At 43.4% G+C, this 21,823-nt stretch overlaps 1 protein-coding gene across 2 annotated transcripts in view; it reads right to left on the bottom strand.

Moving 5' to 3' along the window:
• Positions 1–21,823, bottom strand: part of LOC120052500 (glypican-5-like) — a 119,540-nt gene that overhangs the window by 92,576 nt on the left and 5,141 nt on the right. For both annotated transcript variants that reach the window (XM_038999448.1, XM_038999449.1), the window contains exon 3: positions 644–1,347. In XM_038999448.1, coding sequence (XP_038855376.1) covers positions 644–1,347 — 704 coding nt within the window. The remainder of the gene's footprint in view (positions 1–643; positions 1,348–21,823) is intronic.

Here is a 21,823-nt window from a genome sequence, read left to right as displayed (position 1 = left end):
TACCATAATCATACCTATCATCGGAGCTAGAACTTAATATTCAAGCCTGTTAAACTAAATCTCTCAGGAAAAACAGCTAGAATCAGATATAAATCTATGTCTTTCTATACCACAGGTTCCCTTTTGTGTGAGCAAAGAGATAATATCCTATCTGTCATTCTAAGTAAAAAAGTGTATTGTTTGCTTTGCCCACTGGGATACATTCAGCTTTGGTGGAATTTAGCAAATTCTCCCTCCTCTCTTCTCTTGTCCACTGCTTTACAAGTACCAAGAAAACTGCCAGCCTCCCAACTTCCAGCCCCTTGAGTCCAAAGCCAAGAGAGAAGGTCCATGCCAGCCTCATGCCCCCCAGCCAGGCAGCCACTCAGCCACAGAAGCCAACCACAGAGCTGCACAGAAGAGTCTTGAGAGTTCTTTTGTGGGTGTCATTAATAGAGAACCCAAAGACCTAAGAGAACAGGTTTTATATGACAGATGAGACCTACCAAGATAATTTTTGTTGCATGTGTCCTGTGATGTAAATGAATGGTGTGAGGGATGGTCATGTGCCCAAGTGGTGTCATCATGGGCCTTAAGAGGTGTGTCATATTAGTACAGTTCTATGACAGGTGAAGTATGAGAGGTGGGTGAGGCACTGACTCACGATAGCGCTGATGCGTGGCCCGTGCAGCTGTGCGTGCAGGATAGCGTCATTGACGTGGTTCCTGATGCCCTGCAGAGCCAGCTCCAGGTCGTGGCCTCCAGCCAGGGCCCCTGTCAGTTCCTGCAGCAGGGCCACGTAGCGCCTCCAGGGCCCGTCCAGCTCAGAGAGCCCTACCAAGCAGCCCCGCATCACGTTCAGACACAGTCCTCCACACGGCCGGATCAGGGTCAGGCCCCTGCAGTGGGGGCAGTACTGCATCCTCACCAGAGCCCGTCCACACTCCCTGGCCAGCCCCGCCCACTCTGTAGCGTTCAGCACCTCTGCCCCTATCACCAGCGCCTGGCTCAGTGCCCGTCCTGCGCTCAGAGCCCGGGTCAGCCCCTTGGCCAGGACACGGGGGTGAGACCCAAATGGGTTGACATCCTGGCGTGTCATGCGCAGACACTCGCTGTGCTCAGAGGAGGGTGGGGCCGAGGCCAGCCCAGGGTTGACCAGACGCCGGTAAACCAGCGGGAAGAGGTTGTCGTAGAAGCGGTGCACAGAGCGCTCCATGGAGGTGTTGCCGTCTCCTCCCAGGAAGAGAGAGAGGTCGGAGAAGAGGTCTGCCACCAGGGGGCGAGCGTCCTGGGAGAGGGGCTCATAGGCACTGTCAAACATACCAGTGGTCAGGTTCAGAGTGAAGGATAGCAGAGACTGGAACGCATCTGTACAAACAGAGAGAGAGAAAACAAGAGACAGAAGGGATGATGAAAACACATTGTAAAAATAAATGTTCTAGTATTTTATGTTATGAAAGGGATAAAAAAATAAAGCTTTTCTTATTGTGTGCATGTACCTGTGAAAGGTATGCTCGTGTGTGTGTGTGTGTGTGTGTGTGTGTGTGTGTGTGTGTGTGTGTGTGTGTGTGTGTGTGTGTGTGTGTGTGTGTGTGTGTGTGTATATATAATATGATTGTAGAGGGGTGGGGGGTTCTGAGTCCAGTTGGGATGTCAGTCTGATGGCATTCTGACAGATGGAAGAGAGACAGCAACTGGGAAACTGCTACAGTAGTATATATACACACACACACACACACACACACACACACACACACACACACACACACACACACACACACACACACACACACACACACACACACACACACACACAGTCACCCAGAGTTCTCGCTAATGTCCCAAAGGTGTAATATTACTCATCACAGCTGCTGTGTTTGAGATGCATGCTATTGTTCCTGTCTTATTGCTTTCAGCGAGTAATTGTAGGGAAGACATTCTGTGTGTTGGATGATATGTGTTCGGTGTGCTGTGTGTCAGTGTGTCAGTGCTCACAGAGAATGAGAAGTTAATGTGTGTGTGTGTGTGTGTGTGTGTGTGTGTATGTATGTGTGTGTGTGTGTGTGTGTGTGTGTGTGTGTGTGTGTGTGTGTGTGTGTGTGTGTGTGTGTGTGTGTGTGTGTGTGTGTGTGTGTGTGTGTGTGTGTGTGTGTGTTTGGCAGATACAGTATATAGAGGGACTATCTACACACTGAGAGGTGAATGAGAACTTCTAGCCCCCTATATACCGACCCATAAACCAGACATCTTGTCATTGCTTAGTGATTAAGGAAATGGACAGGTGACCAGACACTTAGTGGTTCCAATTAAAGCAGACCAATCACTCAGCCTTGGCTGGGAACCTGTCTGTGTCATGCACTTCCATTTGGCTGATAGCTGCTACTGGCCATCGCCGGCATGGAAGACAGACATTAAAGCCTATGATGGGTTAGATATACAGTACAGTATACTGCCTAGTATAGCTTTCACTGGGTGAAAGTCCCCCCATCAATACAGAGACTGAGACATGTTAACTGGAGCATTAGCTAATACTGCCATCAGTACATAGGCTAGGCCTATTCATAGTGCTCAAACATAAAAATGGATAGCCTACACATATATATTTTGTTTATATACATCATGGAGAAACATACTGAATATACAAAACATTAAGAACAAAATATTCCATGACATAGACTGACCAGGTGATGATCCCTTATTGATGTCACTTGTTTAATCCACTTCATTCAGTGTAGATGAAAGGGAGGAGACAGGTTAAAGAAGGACTTTTAAGCCTTGAGACAATTGAGACATGGATTGTGTATCTGTGCCATTCAGAGGGGTAATGGTCAAGACAAAAGATTTACGTTCCTTTGAACAGGTTATGATAGTAGATGTCACGAAGTGCTTATACAGAAACCAGGCATAAAACCCCAAAGAGCAAGCAATGCAGATGTAGAAGCACGGTGGCTAGGAAAAACTCCCTATAAAGTTAGGAACCTAGGAAGAAACCTAGAGAGGAACCAGGCTCTGAAGGGTGGCCAGTTCTCTTCTGGCTATGCCGGTGGAGATAATAAGAGTACATGGCCATCAAGGCTAGATCGTTCTTCAATATGTTCAAACGTTCATAGATGACCAGCAGGCTCAAATAATAATCACAGTGGTTGTGTTTTTCACGCTCAACAATTTCCCGTGAGTATCAAGACTGGTCCACCACCCAAAGGACATCCACCCAACTGTGGTAAGCATTGGAGTCAACATGGGCCAGCATCGCTGGGGAATGCTTTTGACAACTTGTAGAGCCCATGCCCGACAAATTGAGGCTGTTCTGAGGGCAAAAGGTGTGTGGGTCGGGGTGCAACTCAATATTAGGAAAGTACTCTTAATGTTTTGTACACTCAGTGTATATGAAGTTAGGATATCATAAAAGCACTTGGTCGCTCTAAAACAACCTTACTGTAGGCGACTCAGCAGAAGCCTAGTCCACGCCTTGAATCACAGCAGTCTATAATAGACTTTGCAGCTTTCATTTGAAACAGACCCAAATGAGAGAATTTCACAATTAACAAAATTAACATCATTCAAATTAATCATTATAAAGTCTGAATAAGGAGATGATGGTGGATTTCTGTGCCTAGGCAAACACTTTTTTTTATTTTGTTTTTATTTCACCTTTATTCATCTACAGTTTAGAAAGAACCTAGGCCCTGGTGAACTGATTGACTGGGCATTCCCTGGCTGGAGAATCTGTCAGGATTAAAGGAAAACTCCACTCAAAAACAATATTTGGTATTTGTTTAATTAGTCCATTGTTGACTAAATACATCATACGGGATGATTTCTGTATTTTGAATGTCACACATCTTGAAAACTTGATTGCTGACAAGCAAATCATTTTTGGGACTATGTCAACAATGGTCTAATGAAACAAATATCAAAAGATAATTTTGAGGAAGAATTTTCCTTTAAATTGAGAAACCCTGGTACTATTCCTGGACCCCATGCTGAGTAATAGGTGTCTGTAATAATGCTCTGTAACACCTTACTTGAACCATGGGTCATAAGTGTGTAATGCATTTATAAAGACAGCATGACATAAGGTCTTGGTAATTCATGACCAATGTCCTCTAGGACAATCTGTCTCTGCTCTCTCTCTCTCCCAAACCCCTAACCCCTAATCCGTCTTCCCAAGATGTGGGGTTTAGTAAAGGGGAGGGGGATGAGGGGGTGGAGGAGGGAGACAAACAGGTGGAGCTGCAAGGAGTGTTCGTTTGGTGACATCATCATCACTGTCATTCAACTACTTAGAATTCACAAATGTGTAATCAAAGTACTCAAGTTCAACATATTAAATTACATAGGTGAAGTAGGCCTACCAGCAAACATTGTCAATGCAATACATTACCACTAATGGAGTTAGCTTGTGGGGAACGGGATGACCACATTGAAAGCTTCTATGATGTTGCGGTTGCCAGATATTTCCCATTGAGTAATGAGCAATTGGATTGCAGATGGGAAACCAGGCAAAATGGTTTTTAATGTTCAAAAGCTCCACAGAGAAAACAAAATTCACTGGTGGACTTTTACCCTCCCACACACATATTCATTTGAGAGAATGACACATTACTGAAGCATACTCAGACATTAGGCATCTGCACACTTGTATATGGCTCTTTCTATATACTAGGATACCAGTGAGGATTCCCTACGCTGGAAAATTTGATACAGCTGTTGATAAGTCACTGATAAGAATCTGCAAAAAAAAATCATGTCATTAAAATATAACACGGAAAACACATACAAAACTATGTGGACACCTGCACGTCAAACATCACCCCTTTGCTGCTATAACAGCGTCCACTCTTCTGGGAAGGCTTTCCACTAGATGTTGCAGGGACTTGCTTCCATTCAGCCACAAGAGCATTAGTGAGGTCGGGCACTGATGTTGGGCGATTAGGCCCGGCTCGCAGTTGGCGTTCCAATTCATCCCAAAGGTGTTCGATGGGGTTGAGGTCAGGGCTCTGTGCAGGTCAGTCAAGTTCATTCACACCGATCTCGAAAAACCATTTCTGTAGGGACCTCGCTTTGTGCGCGGGGGCATTGTCACACTGAAACAGGAAAGGGCCTCCCTCAACTGTTGCCACAAAGTTGGAAGTACAGAAACATCTAGAATGTAATTGTATGCTGTAGCGTTAACATTTCCCTTCACTGGAACTAAGGGGCTTAGCCCGAACCATGAAAAACAGCCCCAGACCATTATTCCTCCTCCACCAAACTTTACAGTTGGCATTATGCATTCGTGCAGGTAGCGTTGTCCTGGCATCTGCCAAACCCAGATTCGTCCATCAGACTGCCAGATGGTAAAGCGTGACTCATCACTCCAGAGAATGCATTTCCACTGCTCCAGAGTCCAATGGCGGCGAGCTTTACACCACTCCAGCCGACACTTGGCATTGCGCATGGTGATCTTAGGCTCCATGTGGCTGCTCGGTCATGGAAACCCATTTCATGAAGCTCCCGACAAACAGTTATTTTGCTGGCATTGCTTCCAGAGGCATTTGGGAATTTGGAAGTGAGTGTTGCAACCGAGGACCGACGATTTTTACGCGTTACGTGCTTCATCACTCGGCAGTCCTGTTCTGTGAGCTTGTGTGGCCTACCACTTCGCGGCTGAGCCGTTGTTGCTCCTAGATGGTTTCACTTCACAGCTCGAGCAGGATAGAAATTTGACAAACAGAAAGGTGGCATCCTATGACGGTGAAACGTAGAAAGTCATTCTTTAGTAAGGTCATTCTACTGCCAATGTTTTATATGGAGATTGCATGGCTGTGTGCTCGATTTTATACACCTGTCAGCAACGGGTGTGGCTGAAATAGCCGAATCCACTAATTTGAAAGGGTGTCTACATACTTTTGTATATATAGTGTAGCTATATTCAATCGCATTCAAGAGTTGATTTAAAACTTATGTTTAACCATTTCTCATAGTTGGAGTCTTGACGAATTTGTGCAAAATCATGTTAGACATAAAACATTACTCTTCTGTCCTTGCATTTATGGGAGTGTAAGTTGTCGTTATAATCATATATTAAGCATGAATCAGTTAAACTAGACATTGAAATTGACCCTTTAAGAATCCTAGATCTAGCTGTCGGGACAGTTTTTTTGTATAGAGATCTCAGAAATGTAGTGTACCTAAGTAACATTTTGTGTCTCCTTATGCTATAGCACGTGTCAAAACACAAGGCCTGTTGGCAGTGGTGACCCATCATTTAGCAAAAAATAGGCTTGCCCCTTTTGCATGTTATTTTGGCATTAATACGAGTCACATATCAGTTTGCAAACAATGTAAACAAATATATATATAATTGAGTTAATAAAGCTGCATACAAACATGGTCTCATTTTTGTTTTCTTGAGTAAGGCAGCTCCAAAATGCATGTGTTTCAGCCCATCTCAGTGCTGTCTGTGGTGGTGGGGCAAGCCAGCAGAAAATACGGAGCGTTGTGCCGTGATTGGCTCAGTGTTCTGTCACTCATGGGGCAACTACGTCATCGCAAAGTCTAAGGGGAGACCTTGAAAATTCTAGCTCTTTGAGTGCTGCCATAGAGTTACATTAGAAGTGCCCATCCAAGAAGGCTCAAGGTCATTGGCCACAGATAAAATGACATCAAATCACGTTATATGTACAGTAGCTTTGATTGGACTGATCATGTCAACATCATACTTTCAAAATCTTAGCTAGCAGTCATCATCATGAATCAAGTCAACAATCTCCTGGTAAATCCTTTTCAATCCTTGTCATATGAAGATAAATAATGAAGAGAAATTATAGATAAAACGTATCGGTGCTCATCGGCCATCAGACATAAACATTACACAACAAGTTGGAAATCGCAAATTCAACAATGAGTGGTTTGGAAGGAAGTGAGAATAGCACAAGGTGAGTCGAAAAATGTCTTGTATGCTGCTGCATAAATTATGTAATATGCCAGGGAGATATGTATACTGTAGCTAAGAAAGTAATACTAAGTGTATGTTGTGTAGTAAGCTGTTAGTAGCCCATGTGCGAATAATTTGTTCCCTTTTCCCCTCTTAATTTCGCCTACTGTTCTGACTTGGTGGTGCACATGTAGCCTATAGCCTGTTTTAGAGAAATGTAATGTTAATCATTGAATATTGTAAGAGCTTTCATTGTCTGCTTATATGCCCTCATTATTTATCCTACAGTTCTGACTTGGTGTACAGGGAGAATACTGTAAGAATGGCCCATGCTCGCTCTTAATCGGAATTACGGATTGCCTCTTATCCGCTCATCGTTCCCTTATGTCATAGTTTGTCCATCTCAATTGTCAGTAGAAACCACGTTTCTTTAAACAAGTCAGCCATACCAGCAATGTTTTTTTTTAAAGGCAGTAAATGAGCCTGAATTAACTGTTTCGCTGCCAGACAAGGCTCCGCTGATAGCCAGGTGTTGGGACTGCTGTAGGGACAGCTTTATGTAGGCTCTAACAGTTTTTGGGCACTGTTTGTCACCGTCATAGTGCATTGTTTAGTGTTGTGTTGTGTAGTGGCTTTGCTGGCATGTATAATTTTTTATATATTTTTTGTTTGCCCCACCAAGATTGAAATGCTAAAATCGCCACTGCCTGCGGGCAAATTCCAGTCCGTGACACATTTCAATCTGGCCAGCGCAATGACTTGGGTTGTCAATTCAATTCGGCCCGCTTCCATACCACCCGCCATGCGCTGCACTACAAGTCACAGCAAGCACTGCCAACATGCTGTGCATTGCCACACACGCACCCCTCCTCCGACCCACACACAAGCCAGCCAGTGCCCTATCATATCATCACTAATGGTACTGACCAAATCTTCTACCGGATCAAAAGTTTAAACATGTTGTAGGTTAAATGCCCATGCCAAGTTTCAGTGTCAATGGGTCATTGCTCTAGTCTACAGAAAATGTCATCTTGGTTGTCAAAAGGTTATACGATACAGGATTCACACGTGGGTATAAATTACTACTAAAGGACACACAAGTGAGTATAAAAGAGTCAACAGTTGAGTCATCTACTTAATGAAATTACAGCCTGATGCGCTTGCATGGGTGAATTCAACGTCATTTGTGCTTCTTACGTGTGTCCCGTTTACAGCACGCATCGGGGGGAAAGTGCACAGACATGCCACAGTCCTAGCTAGGCTACTAAAATGTTGCAGTTTGGCTTCGGTTTTTAAAGCTTGACAATGAATGAATAACCAAAAAGCTAAACCTGCAACTAAAAGCAATGTAAAGGAAAACATATAGCCTATTACAGCAACATTTGAGCAGTAGTCTCGGCTGGTTACTCAACTACAATACATTTTGAGTGCACCATACAGCAATGCTGCGTTCAACCGCAATGGTGATCGCTGCAATGCAAAAAATATATATAATTTACGTTTAAATGTTACAACAGCCTAGCTACGTTTTTGTTATTTGGAGTTTAAAAGTTGATTAGGGTCGCAGCATATAATGCACATCTACAAGCACAGCAGCAAAGGCTGGACAAACATTATTTCTCTCTTCTTTCGTTTTAATATGTTAAAATGCTACGTACAGCATCCTACCAGTGTTGTGTTCGAGACCACATAAAGCGAGACCATTCAAGACCAAGACCGGAGCAAATCCAGTCTGAGTCAAGAACAAGACCAGAGGGGGGGCAAGACAGAGTCAAGACCGAGACCGAGAGGGGGACAAGGGGTCAGAAAAATGCCACTCCAATTCAAGACTATGAATGTAATTTGGTCAAATCGCCACCATAATAAGAGGAAAAATGTCCAGTATTTCTGTGTTCATAATTCAGACGAACATATGGATTCTTTAGACATTCAGAATGGTGAAAAAAATGCATGCTGAAGGCAAATAGAGCCACTCTACTAATTATTACTAACCCGAACACAGTGGGGAACAATGAGGGACTTCTACGCTTTCAGAGAAGGGCTAAGGATTTATAAAATAACAATAATAATTGTAATTATTATTTTCAATGACATTCTGATTTAATCTCTTCGGTTTTTGTTGATTAGGAAAGGTTAACCCTTTCCTTTTTTGAAAAAAATGTGGAGGTCAAAACCTGCCCTGAATGACGGGTCGCCACTGCTCCTACATGAGTGTGCTGGTATTACCGTTGCTGTCCTTTCAGCATCACGAACCTGTCACACACTGAAGGCCTAGGTCCAATAGGTTCGTCACTGCGCAAACATGTCTATAATAGATATAAAGACTGTTCAGGTATTAATGTTTCAAGGAGTGTGTATGTTTGGCCTGGTGAAGAGGTTTTATGCACTTACTTACTGGAAGCTGATAATTATTTGTGTTTTACTCCGCTGGTCTCGGCTGGTCTCAGAAAGAAATTATGAGTCCTCACTGTCCAAGACCTAGTCAAGACCGAGTACAAATGTATCCGACACCGAGACATGACCGAGACACTCAAAATGTGGTCTTGAGTACTATAACACTGCTATGTACATACTGTAACTGGACATTATGAAGGGGCATATTCTTTCAAATAAAACAATAGCCAGTTTGATCGCAGTTGTATGCAACAACAAAAAAGTAAAAACAAACATAATAGGCTTTGTCTGGCCAACGAATTTGTTGTGTTTTTTCAATATGGCCCATGCCCTGATTTAGTTCGGCACCCCTGTGCTACGGGGTGGAAACAGTTTTCATTGCCACACAAATCCCCCCCAAAATAATGCCATTGCAAAATGAAAGATTCACCTTACCTTGATACTTAAAAACTAAATCAATACTGTCATTAATGTGGTTATTCAATAATTATCCATAATACTTGCGCATTTGGTATTGAGCTGTTTAATTAAGCTGTGATATTTTCACACATCATCTGATGCAGTAAGGAATTTTCTGAATGACAGTCAAGTGATGAACAGCTGTTGTGATAGCGCATTTGATGCAACAACAGCTCAAGTACTGGAAAAAAGCTATTCGTAAGGAATGTCCAGAATATTTTGTTCTCATTCGTTACGCAAGTGAAGACAGTTGTGTCTGGATCCATGATGGATCTAATATCCCTAGCAAATTGATGTTGATCATCTGTTGTTGTCTGCTTGATTTACGGTGTCATTAGATTTAACAGAGAAAGCATCAAGGTAATGAGTTTGTGTTATCATATACAGTACCAGTCAACAGTTTGGACACACCTACTAATTCCAAGGTTGTTCTTATTTTTACTATTTTCTACATTGTAGAATAATAGTGAAGACATCACAACTATGAAATAACACATATGGAATCATGTAGTACTGCACACTGCCCTAACCCATCTGGACAAGAGGAAAACCTATGTAAGAATGCTGTTCATCGAATACAGCTCAGCATTTAACACCATAGCACCCTCCAAACTGGTCGTTAAGCTGGATACCCTGTGTCTCAACCCAGCCCTGTGCAACTGGGTCCTGGACTTTCTGACGGGCCACCCCCAGGTGGTGAGGGTAGGAAACAACATCTCCACCCCACTGATCCTCAACACTGGGGCCCCACAAGGGTGCGTTCTCAGCCCTCTCCTGTACTCCTTGTTCACCCATGACTGCATGGCAATGCACGCCTCCAACTCAATCATCAAGTTTGCAGGCGACACTACAGTGGTAGGCTTGATTACCAACAACGACGAGACGGCCTACAAGGAGGAGGTGAGGGCCCTCGGAGTGTGGTGTTAGGAAAATAACCTCACACTCAACGTCAACAAAACAAAGGAGATGATCGTGGACTTCAGGAAACAGCAGAGGGAGCACCCCCCTATCCACATTGACATGACAGTTGTGGAGGAGATGGAAAGTTTTAAGTTCCTCGGCGTACACATCACGGACAAACTGAAATGGTCCACCCACACAGACAGCGTTGTGAAGAACGTGCAACAGCGCCTCTTGAACCTCAGGAGGCCGAAGAAATTTGTCTTGTCACGGAAAACACTCACAAACTTTTACAGATGCACAATCGAGAGCAACCTGTCTGGCTGTATCACAGCCTGGTACGGCAACTGCTCCACCCACAACTGTAAGGCTCTCCAGAGGGTAGTTCGGTCTGCACAACGCATCACCGGGGGCAAACTACCTGCACTCCAGGACACCTACCACACCCAATGTCACAGGAAGGCCAAAAAGATCCTCAAGGACAACAACCACCCGAGCCACTGCCTGTTCACCCCGCTATCATCCAGAAGGCGAGGTCAGTACAGGTGCATCAAAGCTGGAACCGAGAGACTGAAAAACAGCTTCTATCTCAAGGCCATCAGACTATTAAACATTGAGTGGCTGCTGCCAACATACAGACTCAAATCTCTAGCCACTTTAATAATTAATAATTGGATGTTATAAATGTATCACTAGTCACTATAAACAATGCCACTTTATATAATGTTTACATACCCTACATTACTCATCTCATGTATATATACTGAAACTCTATACCATCTACTGCATCTTGCCTATGCCGCACGGCCATCGCTCATCCATATATTTATATGTACATATACTTATTCATCCCTTTACACTTGTGTGTATAAGGTAGTTGTTGTGAAATTGTTAGATTACTTGTTAGATATTACTGCACTGTCGGAACTAGAAACACAAGCATTCTGCTAACCATGTGTATGTGACCAATACAATTTGATTTGATTTGATTTAGTTACCAAAAAAAGTGCTAAACAAATCAAAATATACAGTTGAAGTCGGAAGTTTACAAACAGCTTATCCAAATACATTTAAACTCAGTTGTTCACGATTCCTGACATTTAATCCTAGTAAAAATCCCCTGTCTTAGGTCAGTTAGGATCACCACTTTATTTTAAGAATGTGAAATGTCAGAATGATAGTAGAGAGAATGATTTATTTCAGCTTTTATTTCTTTCATCACATTCCCAGTGGGTCAGAAGTTTACCAACACTCAATTCATATTTGGTAGCATTGCCTTTAAATTGTTTAACTTGGGTCAAACATTTCGGGTAGCCTCCCACAATAAGTCGGGTGAATTTTGGCCCATTTCTCCTGACAGAGCTGGTGTAACTGAGTCAGGTTTGTAGGCCCACGCTTTTTCAGTTTTTCAGTTCTGCCCACAAATATTCTGTAGGATTGAAGTCAGGGCTTTGTGATGGCCACTCCAATACCTTGACTTTGTTGTCCTTAAGCCATTTTTCCACAACTTTGGAAGTATGCTTGGGGTCATTGTCCATTTGGAAGACTCATTTGCGACCAAGCTTTAACTTACTGACTGATGTCTTGAGATGTTGCTTCAATATATCCACACAATTATCCATCCTCATGATGCCATCTATTTTGTGAAGTGCACCAGTCCCTCCTGCAGCAAAGCACCCCCACAACATGATGCTGCCACCCCCGTGCTTCACGGTTGGGATGGTGTTCTTCGGCTTGCAAGCATCCCCCTTTTTCCTCCAAACATAACGATGGTCATTATGGCCACACAGTTCTATTTTTGCTTCATCAGACCAGAGGACATTTCTCCAAAAAAGTAAGATCTTTCTCCCCATGTGCAGCTGCAAACCGTAGTCTGGCTTTTTTATGGCAGTTTTGGAGCAGTGGCTTCTTCCTTGCGGAGCGGCCTTTCAGGTTATGTCGATATAGGACTCGTTTAACTGTGGATATAGATCTTTTTGTACCTGTTTCCTCCAGCATCTTCACAAGGTCCTTTGCTGTTGTTCTGGGATTGATTTGCACTTTTCGCACCAAAGTACGTTCATCTCTAGGAGACAGAACGCATCTCCTTCCTGAGCGGTATGACGGCTGTGTGGTCCCATGGTGTTTATACTTGCGTACTATTGTTTGTACAGATGAACGTGGTACTTTCAGGCGTTTATAAATTGCTCCCAAGGATGAACCAGACTTGTGGAGGTCTATACATTTTTTTTCTGAGGTCTTGGCTGATTTCTTTTGATTTTCCCATGATGTCAAGCAAAGAGGCACTGAGTTTGAAGGTAAGCCTTGAAATACATCCACAGGTACACCTCCAATTGACTCAAATTATTTCAATTAGCCTTCAGAAGAAAGTTCTTTGTTTCTCGCCATTTTGAGCCTGTAATCGAACCCACAACCCACAACAGTTTTCATCTCTGCTAACATAATTGCAAAAGGGTTTCCTAATGATCAGCTGTCAATGAATTACAATGAAGTGCTTGAAAAAGTCCTTGAATTTGACTTGCCAATGTCTGTATGAAACCTGCATAAAGGATGTATAGTCCTAGGCCCATGTTGTTGTATAGGTGGAGTTATCAGCCAATTTGCATATATTCCTCTAAGTACACATGTGGAACTGCATACAAATCCTTTTTATTTTCATTTCAAACCATTTTTAAATGTTGATGCCAATGTCACACATTGGCCCCATTATTTATAGAAAAACCCATATGTGCAATCTATTAAACAAAGACGCATATTGCATATACCCACGAACATCCACACACATCATCACAGCGGGAGCCACACAGCCATTTCTGTGTGATGATGAGGTTATTAATGGAAACCCTGGGTCCTGGGTCCTTCTGGTCAGAGGAAGTCAACAGCTTTTAGGAATGTGTGAATGTCCAAGTATTTACATCTCAGGGACAGGGGCCACTGCATCTGAGCCTCCAATGACAGAACAGTGCCAATACATCCTTTCTTAATGATGCACACAACAAGACAGCTGATTGAGCAACACAAAGGAGTATCATATCTTGGAAAACATACAACTACTAGAGTTCAGTGAAAACTCCTTTTCTACCGTCAATAGAAATAACTTAAAGAGACTTGCACTCCCTTCTAAGATGTATAGCCTACTGCACAAACCTCATTGCTACAGAACTGTTTTTAATTGGTTTATGTTGCATAGGCTTACGTTTTTTAAGTCATGTTTTTAACAAATCTGAGCGATAGAGCTCGGCTTCCTTATTGACTCAGAAAGTGATCTTGACTCAGAAAAGGTTTGTGACCGCTGGTTTAGGCTAATTCTCCATGCACACAGCCAGCCACTGTGAGAGGTCACAGTCCATGAGCATAGCCCAGGTTTAGTGGGCTGTAATGTTTCCCTGGTTGATAGGAGGTATTTGCTCAAATTGTGGGAAAATGCAGAGGTGGACAGCAGCTGCAGGCTGAGGACTGAGATGAGAACCTAATGAAAACATACATACAGAGGAAGACCAGCAGGGACACGAATTAACCCTGGCCTTTTACAATGTACAGCTCATAGACATAACCTGACTGACCACTGTACTATAGTACTGTACAACTGGCCATTCAAAACCCAGACCTTGTTGTGAATTTGATTGTTTGTTTTTTCCATTTCCAACATCTCAACAACCCAACTTTGAATGATGTGGTTCAATGGGATGAGTACACATCCTACAACTGAAATAGAGGTTATGGAACATGGTTCCAGGGTGTAGCAAGGGCACTGCCGAGTTGCTCTGCAGGGCCTCTCACTCTAATCTGTCTACTGCTGGCTGATATAACCTTGGAGCTGAGTGGGATCAAAGGGACCAGGCAGAACAGGCTGTCTACAGCTTCCGGGGCCAAATTTATCCCAGCGTGACCAGCATGGACTCACGGCCACACCCCATACTCTGACACCGGGACACCTGGATATGAGGCAAACTGGAGACAGAGGTAGGAACAGAGGTGTTACTCACATCATCCTAAATTCAAGAAAAAAATACACTGATCATCACAGACATATGATAGTTTAAAGGTTGTGAAATTGTGGTTATGTTTTCCACCTGATTTGTAGACACACAAAAACAGGATTGGAAATGTACTATGATAAATATTTTGACCATGCTCTATCTGCATTCTGGTTTCCAACAAGAGGGCTGGTTAAGACATTCCTGTGTGTGGGACACAGACCATTCCCATGGGGAGCCTCTGTGTGCCCTTTACACAGACAGACTACAACCTACAACTGTAGTCACATTTCAGAAAGGACTCGTCCTCAACCACCTCAGGTTCAGACAAATTAATTTCCAATTATGTGTGCAAGTCAGTTCCACAAGAACCTATTGTGAAGTTTAAGCCGCGCTGCAACTACCAGTATAGAGTTACAGAGACAGAGTGGCACACCAACGCAGGAACATACATACTCTGATCATTCACACACACACACACACACACACACACACACACACACACACACACACACACACACACACACACACACACACACACACACACACACACACACACACACACACACACATACACACAGAGACACACACACACACACACACACACACAGAGACACACACAGCGCAGCACATGGGACGTGGGAAGGGCAGAACTGTAAATGTGATATAGTTTTTGTGGACGGAAGCTGGAGATCTTAAACCTGTGTGAGCCACAGACAGAGGGGTGGGTGTGGGAGCAGAGGGGTGATGGGAAGGGGTGCGATACTCTCTTTTCAAATTCAGGGGCACTGAATCAGGACTCTCCGCCTCTTTCTCCTTATGTGGACATATCCTAGCAACGGTGTCCCAAACACAAGGGCATTTGATTTGATTTATTAGGATCCCCAATAGCCGACGCTAATGGCGACAGTTAGTCTTACTGGGTTCCGACACATACTAAAAAAGACATTACAGACAAAATGCTTTACAATTTACATACATTTAAAAACATGAACATGTAGTGTGTGTGTGTATCTATCAGTTACGCATACATGTCAGTACATACACACAACAAGTAGGTCACATGGGGGCGAGGCTTTGTGCCGTGAGTTGTTGCTTTATTTGTTTTTTTAAACCAGGTTTGCTGTTCACTTGCACTATATAAGATGGAAGGGAGTTCCATGCACGCATGGCTCTGTATAATACTGTACGTTTCCTTGAATTTGTTCTGGACCTGGGGACTGTGGAAAGACCCCTAGTGGCATGTCTGGTGGGGTAAGTGTGTGTGTCAGTGCTGTGTGTAAGTTGACTATGCAAACAATTTGGAATTTCCCCCCAAAATATGTTTCTTAGAAATACAAGAAGTGACGCAGAGAGAGACTGGCATGCATACTATTAATATTATCCCTCTGATTACTATGAAGAGCAAGACGTGCCGCTCTGTTCTGGGCCAGCTGCAGCTTAACTTCGTATTTCTTTGCAGCACTTGACCATATGACTGGAAAATAATCAAGATAAGATAAAACTAGAGCCTGCAGAACCTGCTTTTGGAGTGTGGTGTCAAAAAATCTGAGAATCTCTTTATTACGGACAGACCTCTCCTCATCTTTACAACCATTGAATCTATATATTTTGACCATGACAGTTTACAATCTAAGGTAACACCAAGTAATTTAGTCTCTTCAATTTGTTCAACAGCCACACCATTCATTACCAGATTCAGCTGAGTTCTAGAATGTAGGTAATGATTTGTACCAAATACAATGCTCTTAGTTTTAGATATGTTCAGGACCAGTTTATTACTGGCCACCCATTCCAAAACTGCCAACAACTATGTGTTATGGCTTTCAGTGACTTCATAAGCTGTGGTTGCTGATAGGTATATGGTTGAATCACCAACATATATGGGCACACATGCTTTGTTTAATGCCAGTGGCAGGTCACTGGTAAAAATAGAAAAGAGTAGAGGGCTTGAAAGCTGCCCTGCGGTACACCTCACTTCACATGTTTGACATTAGAGAAGCTTCCATTAAAGAAAGCCTTTTGAGTTATTTTAGATAGATAGCTTTGAATCCACGATATGGCAGAGGTTGAAAGGCCATAACACAAGTTTTCTCAACAGGTTATGGTCAATAATATCAAAGGCTGCACTGAAATCTAACAGTACAGCTGCCACAATCTTCTTCTTATCAATTTCTTTCAACCAATCACTCTTCGCCGAAGAGGACGCTGACGTTTTACATGCTCCTAATCAACTGTGCTATTTTGTCCGTTTTTTAGCGTTGTTTGTAACTTGTTTTTTAACTTATTTTGTACATAATGTTGCTGCTACCGTCTCTTCTGGACATCAGAACAGAGATAACTCCCCTCATACTGGAAGAAGCTTTTTCCTTTAACAAGTCCGACGAGAAGGATATACTCATTTCCCGGAAACAGGCCCAAATCCCCGTCATTTGCGTGAAGAAAAGACGGAAGAAAAGGGGACGCAGGTCGGGCTGCTGTCTGAGAATCCGTAGGCGATCAAGTAAACTCCCACTGTCATCCGTTCTATTGGCTATTGTGCAATCATTTGAAAATAAAATGTATGACCTACAATTAAGATGATCCTACCAACGGGACATTAAAAACTGTAATATCTTATGTTTCACCAAGTCGTGGCTGAACGACGACATGGATAATATAGAGCTGGTGGGATTTTCCATGCACCGGCAGAACAGAGAAGCTACGTCTGGTAAGACGAGGGGTGGGGGTGTGTCTATTGTCTAAAACAGGTGATGCGCGATGTCTAATATTAAAGAAGTCTCAAGGTATTGCCCGCCTGAGGTAGAGTACCTTATGACAAGCTGTAGACCACACTATCTACCAAGAGAGTTCTCATCTATATTATTCGTAGCCGTCTATTTACCACCACAGACCGATGCTGGCACTAACACCGCACTCAACCAACTCTATAAGGCCATAAGCAAACCAGAAAATGCTAATCCAGAAGCGGCACTCCTAGTGGCCGGGGACTTTAATGCAGGCAAACTTAAATCAGTTTTACCAAATTTTTACCAGCATGTCACATGTGCAACCAGGGGGGGGGAAAAACTCTAGACCACCTTTACTCCACACACAGAGATGCATACAAAGCTCTCCCCATGCTCTCCATTTGGCAAATCTGACCATAATTTTATAGTCCTGATTCCTGCTTACAAGCAAAAACTGAAGCAGGAAGTACCAGTGACTCGGTCAATTCGGATAGGTGGTCAGATGACGCGGATGCTACGCTACAGGACTGTTTTGCTAGCACAGACTGGAATATGTTCCAGGATTCATCCAATGGCAATGAGGAGTATACCACCTCAGTCATCAATTTCATCAATAAGTACATCGACGATGTAGTCCCCACAGTGACCGTATGTACATATCTCAACCAGAAGCTATGGATTACAGGCAAAATCCGCATCGAGCTAAAGGCTCAAGCTGCCGCTTTCAAGGAGTGGGACACTAATCCGGACACGTATAAGAAATCCCGCTATGCCCTCAGACAAACCATCAAACAAGTAAAGCTTCAGTACAGGATTAACATTGAATCCTACTACACCGGCTCTGACGCTCGTCGGATGTGGCATGACATGAAAACTATTACGGACCACAAAGGGAAACCCAGATGCGAGCTGCCCAGTGACACGAGCCTACCAGATGAGCTAAATGCCTTTTATGCTCGCTTCGAGCCAAGCAACACTTAAGCATGCACAAGAGCACCAGCTGTTCTGGATGACTGTGTGATAACGCTCTCGGTAGCTGATGTGATTAAGACCTTTAAACAGGTCAACATTCACAAAGCCGCGGGGCCAGACGGATTACCAGGACATGTACTCAAAGCATGCGTGGACCAACTGGCAAGTGTCTTCACTGACATTTTCAGCCTCTCCCTGACAGAGTCTGTAATACCTACATGTTTCAAGCAGACCATCATAGTCCCTGTGCCCAAGGAAGCGAAGGTAACCTGCCAAATGATTACCGCCTCGTAGCACTCACATCGGTAGCCGTAAAGTGCCTTGAAAGGCTGGTCATGGCTCACATCAACAGCATCCTCCCGGATACCCTAGACCCACTCCAATTCTCATACCACCCCAACAGATCCACAGATGACGCAATCCCAATCGCACCACACACTGCCCTTTTCCACCTGGACAAAAGGAACACCTATGTGAAAATGCTGTTCATTGACTACAGCTCAGCGTTCAACACCATAGTGCCCACAAAGCTCATCACTAAGCTAAGGACCCTGGGACTAAACACCTCCCTCTGCAACTGGATCCTGGACTTCCTGGCGGACCACCCCCAGGTGGTAAGGGTAGGCAACAACACGCCTGCCACACTGATCCTCAACACTGGGGCCCCTCAGGGGTGTGTACTTAGTCCCCCCCTTTACTCCCTGTTCACTCATGACTGCGTGGCCAATCACGACTCCAACACCATCATTAAGTTTGCTGATGACACAACAGTGGTAGGCCTGATCACCGACAACGATGAGACAGCCTATAGGGTTGGAGGTCAGAGAACTGTCAGTGTGGTGCCAGGACAACAACCTCTCAATCAATGTGAGCAAGACAAAGAAACTGATTGTGGAATACAGGAAAAGGTGGGCTGAACAGGCACTAATTAACATTGACGGGGCTGTAGTGGAGTGGGTCGAGAGTTTCAAGTTCCTTGGTGTCTAGATCAACAAACTGTCATGGTCCAAACACACCAAGACAGTCGTGAAGAGGGCATGACAAAACCTATTCCCCCTCAGGAGACTGAAAAGATTTGGCATGGGTCCCCAGATCCTCAAAAAGTTTACAGCTGCACCATCGAGAGCATCCTGACCGGTTGCATCACCGCCTGGAATGGCAACTGCTCAGCATCTGACCGTAAGGCGCTACAGAGGGTAGTGCGTACGGCCCAGTACATCACTGGGGCCAAGCTTCCTTCCATCCAGGACCTATATAAAAGGCGGTGTCAGAGGAAAGCCCATAAAATTGTCAGAGACTCCAGTCACCCAAGTCATAGACTTTTCTCTGCTACTGCACAGCAAGTGGTACCAGAACGCCAACTCTAGGACCAAAAGGCTCCTTAACAGCTTCACCCCCAAGCCATAAGACTGCTGAACAATTAATCAAATGGCCACCGGACTATTTACATTGACACCCCCCCCCTCCATTTGTATTGTACACTGCTGCTACTCGCTGTTTATTATCTATGCATAGTCACTTCACCCCTACCTACATGTACAAATTACCTCAACTAACCTGTACCCCCGCACACTGACTCGGTACCGGTACCCCCTGTATATAGCCTCGTTATTGTTATTTTAATGTGTTATTTTAGTACTTTTTATAATTTTTTACTTTAGTTTATTTGCTAAATATTTTCTTACCTCTTTTTGAACTGCACTGTTGGTTAAGGGCTTGTAAGTAAACATTTCACGGTAAGGTCTACACTTGTTGCATTCGGCGCATGTGACAAATAAAGTTTGATTTGATTGGATGTGATAGGGTCACACTAGCAGCCTAGACAAGAGGGCATACAGGTCACCAAGCACTATAACCGACTACTGACTCCCAAGACTGCTATCCTGTCTCCTGTCCTGGCCATATCCTGCAAGCCATGCTACAGGCTCCTTAATGGACAGATTGAAGGGGACAGCCTAGGTCTCTGCAGTGCTGCCCCACATGCCCTGCCTGTACCCCCATACCCACCCCCACCTGCCACATTGGGCAAACACACCCTGGTCATAAACATTTGAACTTGGCAGATTCTAAATGGCAAGATCAGGGGCATGTTTCTGCACTGCCTGGCAGGGTTGTGTTAGTTAATCTGTCCAATCTACTCTAACCTCTGAGGGTTTCTATAAGTAGTGCTTAGTTGCCTGGGTACACGTGTGGTCTTTGCTGGTGGGCAGGGGGTGGAGGTATGTAGATTTGTATAGGCCCTGGAAAAGCCAAAACCTTAAGGTAACAAAAGCTGCTGAATGGTCATTTGGTGTTACCTCTCAGTCCGGGAGTAAAAATTAGGTTTAGATGTAACTCATGAATCTCATTTATAACTATTAGTGTCCAGCACCTGTACGTCAATCTAAGTAACATAATAAAAAAACTCCCATCAAAATCCTTCAGTTTAAGCTAGTTTAAGTCTCAATCCACTTCATCCACCTATTTGGGCCTTCCGCATCTGTGGTGGAAGGTGACAGAGCTAAAGCATTGTTTGTCAGACCAGGAGACATCCCGAAAATTGGTCTTCTCACAAAAACGTCTGTAGTGTCCGAACAATTTGGCCTACAAACATTTTGCTCTACGACCCCCACAAGTGTCACAGGACTCATCTGAAGGTAACCCATACAAATGAATGGAAGTATTCAGGCAGTTTTGAGCCAACAAAAATAAGGGGTTAAATATACACTACCAGTCAAAAGTTTGGACACACCTACTCATTCAAAGGGTTTTCTTTATTTTTACTATTTTCTACATTGTAGAATAATAGTGAAGATGTCAACACTATGAAATAACACATATGGAATCATGCAGTAACCAAAATCTATTTTATGTTTATATTCTTCAAAGTAACCACTCTTTGCCTTGATGACAGCTTTGCACACTCTTGGCATTCTCTCAACCATCGTCATGAGGTAGTCACCTGGAATGCATTTAAATTAACAGGTGTATCTTGTTAAAAGTAAATTTGTGCATTTGAGCTTAATGCATTTGAGCCAATCAGTTGTGTTGTGACAAGTTATGGGTGGTATACATTTCGTAAAAGACCAAGTCCATATGATGGCAAGAACAGCTCAAATAAGCAAAGAGAAACAACTGTCCATCATTACTTTAAGACATGAATGTCAGTCAATGCGGAAAATTTCAAGAACTTTGAAAGTTTCTTCAAGTGCGGTCGCTTTCTTATATTTCCTAGATATAGGACAGACACTTCAAAACTTTATTCCTTGTCTTTTTTCCATTTAAATATTATTATTTTTATACATAAAGCAGTCCTCAAATTCAAATATCTAAATGATCCATGGTATGACCATCTTAAAGCAATTCTTAAAACAATTTGGGTAGGGTCCATTTTGGAACGGGTTCAACTTTTTGGACCCGAGACGACCTCTAGCACAGATGGAACTATCCAAGCAGAAGATACATCTACTTTAAATGTCTATATTTGGTTGTGTTGACAACCAAACACAATTCAA

This window comes from Salvelinus namaycush, chromosome 8 (genome assembly GCF_016432855.1).
Source record: "Salvelinus namaycush isolate Seneca chromosome 8, SaNama_1.0, whole genome shotgun sequence".
Lineage (NCBI taxonomy): Eukaryota > Metazoa > Chordata > Actinopteri > Salmoniformes > Salmonidae > Salvelinus > Salvelinus namaycush.
The sequence above is the reverse complement of the archived record's forward strand: the minus strand, read 5'-3'. Positions and strand labels throughout refer to the sequence as shown.